The sequence below is a fragment of the Seriola dumerili genome, unplaced genomic scaffold (assembly GCF_002260705.1).
Source record: "Seriola dumerili isolate Sdu_G_001 unplaced genomic scaffold, Sdu_1.0 BDQW01000811.1, whole genome shotgun sequence".
Taxonomy (NCBI): Eukaryota; Metazoa; Chordata; class Actinopteri; order Carangiformes; family Carangidae; genus Seriola; species Seriola dumerili.
This window is the reverse complement of record NW_019175066.1, coordinates 832,637-838,636: the sequence shown is the minus strand read 5'-3', so window position 1 is coordinate 838,636 and position 6,000 is coordinate 832,637. Positions and strand designations below refer to the sequence as shown.

At 45.8% G+C, this 6,000-nt stretch overlaps 1 protein-coding gene across 1 annotated transcript in view; it reads right to left on the bottom strand.

Annotated features, from left to right (window-relative positions):
* Positions 1-6,000, bottom strand: part of LOC111237131 (MAM domain-containing glycosylphosphatidylinositol anchor protein 2-like) — a 58,616-nt gene that overhangs the window by 8,402 nt on the left and 44,214 nt on the right. Inside the window, exons 11-12 of the mRNA XM_022766107.1 lie at positions 3,487-3,635; positions 940-1,117 (exon numbers count right to left, since the gene is read on the bottom strand). Coding sequence (XP_022621828.1) covers positions 940-1,117; positions 3,487-3,635 — 327 coding nt within the window. The remainder of the gene's footprint in view (positions 1-939; positions 1,118-3,486; positions 3,636-6,000) is intronic.

Sequence of the window (6,000 nt, the reverse complement as noted above, 5' to 3'; positions counted from 1 at the left end):
TGTGTGCGTGCGTGCGTGTGCACGCGTGTGCGTGCGTGTGTGTGTGTGTGTGTGTGTGTCCAAAGCAGGGGAGGTGTGGTGTGTAATGTCACAGTGTGTTATCAGCACTAGTGTTGAGTTAGCGCTACAGATCTGGGACAGTGCAAAGTCAGGAAGCTAAGACACACACACACACACAGACACACACACACACACACACACACACACACACACACACACACACACACACAGCTCAGGTCAGCAGTATATCAGATTATTATGACTCACAAATATCAGATTTATGGTTAAAAGAATTACAGTAGTGGAGAGTGGATGAACGGATGAGTCAGCCACATTAACAATCAATAAACAGATAATCGTTAACAATTAATTAAAGGTAATAAAACCGTCTTTACACCTCTGACCTGACCTATGTTCGCTGCAGTCAGACACCAGGTCACTCGAAGTATAAATTAAACAACAGGAACTGATGACCACACCCGTCTGTGGCTGTGCAGTGATTGGACGGATAAAACCCGGGCTGGAGAACATACAGACTGTGTCTCAGTCAGGTGATGTACATCACATGTCTAACGATGAAAACAAAGTCTGACCTATTTTTCTTTATCAAAGACCCTTCAACAGTAAATAACTTGTAACGTTATCAATAAACGGGCGGCGCGGTGGAACAGTGGTTCACACTCTCGCCTCACAGCAACCTGTCGGCCGGCCGGGGCCTTGCAGCGGCACTGAGAGCTCAACACACTGCAACTTAACACTAGAATCACCTCCTCGTGGTCGTATCCCTCCGCCACTCAGACCAGTTCCAGATTAAGCAGCAACTGCAGTTTTACTCACAGCGGCAAATGAATCCATCGGTGAATTTAGTGTCTTGACAGTGTTAACCCCCCCACCCCCCCAACCCCCCCATCAATGATGTCACAAGATGAGATGACGTACCGCTGTATGTGATGATGCGTTCGGTGGCGTCTCCCTCCCCGTAGCGGGTGATGGGGGTGAGGCGGATCAGGTAGGACTCAGGTTTGACGAGTTCAGTCAGGTTGTAGGTCAACAGCTCCCCCTTCTGGATGGTTCCCTCCATGGGAATCTCCTGCTCCCACCAGCGAGACTGACCCATCTGAGACACAGAGGAAGGAAGGAAGGGAGTAAGGGAGGAAGGGAGGAAGGGAGGAAGGGAGGAAACACTCAACAACACTCATCAAGGATCTTTTGAGAACAGTTAGAGTAGTTACCGTTTGTTCATGCTGTTTGTTTGCTTGTCATTGGCAGCGGCTAACACAGTGCTACCGTTTGTGCTAATGCTAATTCTCTCTCTCTCTGTACTGACGAGGTTTCAGGTTTATTTTGCCCCCCGTCGCCACAAGGTGACAGGATTAGTTCCATAGGTCCCTGGCTGTGGTTGGTTCACTGCAGTTATAAAATCAGGATTTGAACGTGGGTCCAGAAAGACACCGGGTCGACATTCACACTGAACCACTGAGTTCATCCAGAGTAACAGAGTCATGACTGAACACTCTTCCTTCACTCGCATCTCCTCTCTCTCTCTCTCTCTCTCTCTACTCTGCTCATTTTACACTCCAGTAAACTCTTCCTCCTCCTCCTCCTCCTCCTCCCTGTTCATCTCTCCTGACTCCCATCTCACCCCTCTCCTCCCTCCCTCCTCCTCTTACTGCCTCTCTGCTCTCCTGTAAACTCAGCCTTCCTTCTGTTTCCTCCAGTCTTTCTTCATCATCATCATCTTCTTCTTCTTTTTTTCTTCTACTTTCTTTCCCTCTTTTTCTGTCTCATCAGCACTTCCTCCCTGCCTCCTCTCTCTCTGCAGCACTGGTCTGTATGAATGAAGACCGATGGGTTACCATGGCAACAAACCCTCCTCCTCCTCCTCCTCCTTATTCTCTACAGCTGGAGGTTGCTGCTGAAGGAGCTTCAGGTACGAACGCAGCATCGTGTTTTCATGTAATCTGCGATGTTTACACAGGAACTGATCGATCTATCAACACGTCAATAACCCAGCTGATCTGTTGTGACGTGCTCTGATCATCACCTCTGGTTGTGTCCTTTCATACTTAAAGCTGCGGTTCAGGACTTTTCAGGTTTTACTTTGAAAACCTTTTTGGATTTGGTTGAAACCGGACTGTTGTTGAGGTTCCCCTTCACAATAAGACTCAGCTTATAAAGGATTTATATATATATATATAACATTTAGAATTATCATATTATTACTATTTTACTTTTATTACGTTCTTCCTACAATTATATTGATGTTACATCATTATGTCACTTTACTTTCCTTTTTAAAAAGACAGATACACACGACTGCATCACATATAAATAAAAAAGCAGGAACTCGTACCATATATATCATATTCTTTTCATTCATACGTCTCTATAACCCTAACACTGTTATAATGTTGTCCATTATATGAACCCTTCATGTCACACTTTTTTTTTGTGTTGCAAAGTCACTAATAAAGAACAAAAAATAAGAAAATAATAATAAAAATCTGAAGCTACAGGAAGGTCGAGCGAGGGTTAAACAGCAAGGCTGCGTCCTATATTTGTCAAACACAGAGAGAGAGAGAGGATTACCTCCAGCTACTGCAATCTGGCCAGTGAGCATCACACACACACACACACACACACACACACACACACACACACACACACGTACGTTTGTTTTTCTACACGTGTAAAGTGAGGACTTCCCCTCATCCTGACTTTAAACCCGAGTCTCTACCTTCAAACACAGGCGAACAAACCAAACGCCCTCACAAAGATAGGAGTAACAGGAGTAACAGGAGCACTCACTCTGTGTAATATTTCTAATGCTTCAAACACACCACCGCTGCAGGACATGAGCACGTCATGTGACACGTTACATGCCGTCGCTGAGGCAACAGAGGACACGTGCAGTGAAACGGCTTCCAGCTGGAGATGTGACGACGTTCACTGTCACAGTTCATATGTTTGTGGTGTTTATATGTGACTGGGTCGACAACTCGTTTGAACAACAATTTTGGTGAAAAGAAAAAAAAAAGTTTTTAAATGTTTTAAAATGAAATGATCTTTAAAAAGAGAAGAAGTTCTGTCGAGGTGTTACTGAGACATCGTGTCCACAGGAATGAGACGGACAACCTGAAAACAACATGGCTGCTGCTCTGGCTGTCGCCGGGCGGATTGTTGCATTTATATTTTTGTTCTGTGTATTTTTATTATCTGGTGTGGATGGACATGGATGAATCTAGAAGCCATTGTGGATTAAAATAAGTTGATTCCAGCTCCAGGAATAAAGTGTGTTCCTGGTGCTATCTGATGATCCTGTACAGCTTCTTCTTCTTTCTCTCGTGTTTAGAAACTGACGAGTGAGTTCGTCCGTCAGTCTGACCTCCCTCCTGTCTGCGGCTCTCAGCTCATTGGTTCCCGCTGAAGACGTAGATCTTTAAATGTATAGTTTTCTGATGTGATAAGTGTCTGTGGTGCACCGACCTGTCTGATGCCGAGTCTGTAGGCCAGGATCCGGTCCACGGCGTTGGGCTCCATCTGAGTCCACTGCAGCTTGAAGCCGTAGACGCGGGGCCGGTTCTGCCACAGAGCGCTGTAGGTGTCGTAGTAAAACTCTGGAGCGTAGGCCTTCCCTGAGGAGACACGGGGGTCAGAGGTCACACAGAGGTGACAGCACAAACAGACTCTGTGGCTCAGTCCTGCAGCCTGGCCTCATGTTCCAGTCAGGACGACAAGGCTGCATTCACAACTCCAAACACTCATCTACAAACATTTCAAAATAAAAGTGTCAATGTGAAGATATGTCACAGTTTCCAAGTGTGTTTGGTCTAAGGTGAGAGAAGAAGAAGAAGAAGAAGAAGGAGAAGGAGAAGACGAGATGATGACGGAGCAGAAAAGACAGAAGAAGAGTCAGAGTGTGTTAATCTCTGAGGCAGCAGGATTATGAAACTCTACTTAATAGGACAGTAAACAGTCAGTGTGTGTGTGTGTGTGTGTGTGTTTACAGCACGTGTGTTTGCCTGTCAGCTCTCACATACACACACACACATACACACACACACACACACACACACACACACAGCACTGTGTCAGTGTGTTTCTGCTGATGTGCAGGTTGGAGGATTAAACCACCAAAGAAGAAGAGTCACCTGACTGGACATGAGCCACCTGATAAGACAGAGCTGAGCCCTGATTGGCTGACGCAGCTGGTGTACATGTACTGTGGTACTGCAGTACAGCTCAGAGGTGATAGTACTTTACAGTTTTCTGGTACTTTATAATTGACTCTTCACTTCAGAGGGAACGTTGCACTGATGACAGGGGACAGTTAGAATTACTGACTCTCTTCAGATACAGATTTTACAGTAAACTGTCCATGAACACACCACGACACCATCGCAGCAAAACACACCAGCTCTGTTCAGGCCTGAGAATAAAACACTGAAACACAGCGAATGTTTCACCACAACAAACCTCAAATCTCTGCTGGGAAACAGGTTGTTTTACTGTTTCCACACCTCCACCTTTTTGTTCACAAGCCTGAAATAATGAACCCAAAATAAACAAGTTCTTTAGTCTGAACCCTGGTTAAAGTCTGGACTCTGGTTAAAGTCTGGACTCTGGTTAAAGTCTGAACCCTGGTTAAAGTCCGGACTCTGGTTAAAGTCTGGACTCTGGTTAAAGTCTGGACTCCGGTTAAAGTCTGGACTCTGGTTAAAGTCCGGACTCTGGTTAAAGTCTGGACTCTGGTTAAAGTCCGGACTCTGGTTAAAGTCTGGTCCCTGGTTAAAGTCCGGACTCTGGTTAAAGTCTGGACTCTGGTCTCCTCTGAGAAGAAACTGTTTACATTTTAAAACAGAATATTCAGAGTGAGCAGCAGAGACTGAACCACAGCTACAGAGACACACACATGGCAGAAATGTCAGCTGTTTTTTTTATTTGCTTTGTGTAAACAGGGAAGATACGACCTGTAGAACTAGAATCACCTGCTCCGTCACTCAGATTAGTTCCAGGTCACATCCTTGTTTAGTCATAAAATATCAAACATCTGTATGAAATTTTGTCATAATTGCTGTGAAGTCTAACCCTAACCCTAACGGCTAAAAAGTGTTTTCTGAGGTCACCGTGACCTTGAACTTTGACCTTTGAACACTAAAATCTAATCAGTTCATCTTTGAGTCCTAGTGAATGTTTGTGCCAAATTTGAAGAAGTTCCTTCAAGGCGTCAGTGAGAGATCTGACCTTGAGAATAAGACGGACAGACGGACATGAAAACAAAATGGCTGCTGCTCTGACTGTCGCTGGCGCAGAGGAATAAAAATACTAAGACAGAACCAGGAAACTTAGAACTTTAAAACAATGTAGAACCGATCCAGGTTCTGCATAGACTCAGTCCACTACAGACCAGAACACACCTGAAGCAGCTCTACCTGGTTACAGTGTCCGACAGGCGGGACGGTGGATTAGAAATGAACCTTTGATCATCCTTCAGTACGACGCCGTGGGAACACCTGAGAGGAAGCTGCTGAGCCGCAGACAGGTGAGTGCAGCTGCTTGTCCACGTGGACCAGGCGGCTGCAGCGACCATACACCTGGACACCGTTTGACTGAGAGCTTTCACACCAGCCTAAACCAAACAAATACAACAGGTGAATTCAATCTGAACCAGACCGACACCCTGAAGGTCTCGGAGCTTCAGCTTCACCGCTCGCTGAGTGTCGCGCTCTGAACTGATCTGAAATCAGACTCATGAAGTGAATCCTTCTGCTGCTTCCACTTGGACCCAGACGGAGAAGAACTGATGTGAGTGTCGACGTCTCTCAGTCACCTGAGACGTCACTTTCATTCTGAAGCTCTGCTGTCGTCTCATTGGCCGCCGCAGGATGAGCGAGGTTTAAAATGCCACTGGCGTGTTCACACCTGATTAACAACAAACTTCACCTCAGCAACGACAAGCCCGACATAATCGCCCTCATTTCCCATCAGCTCTCCATCCTC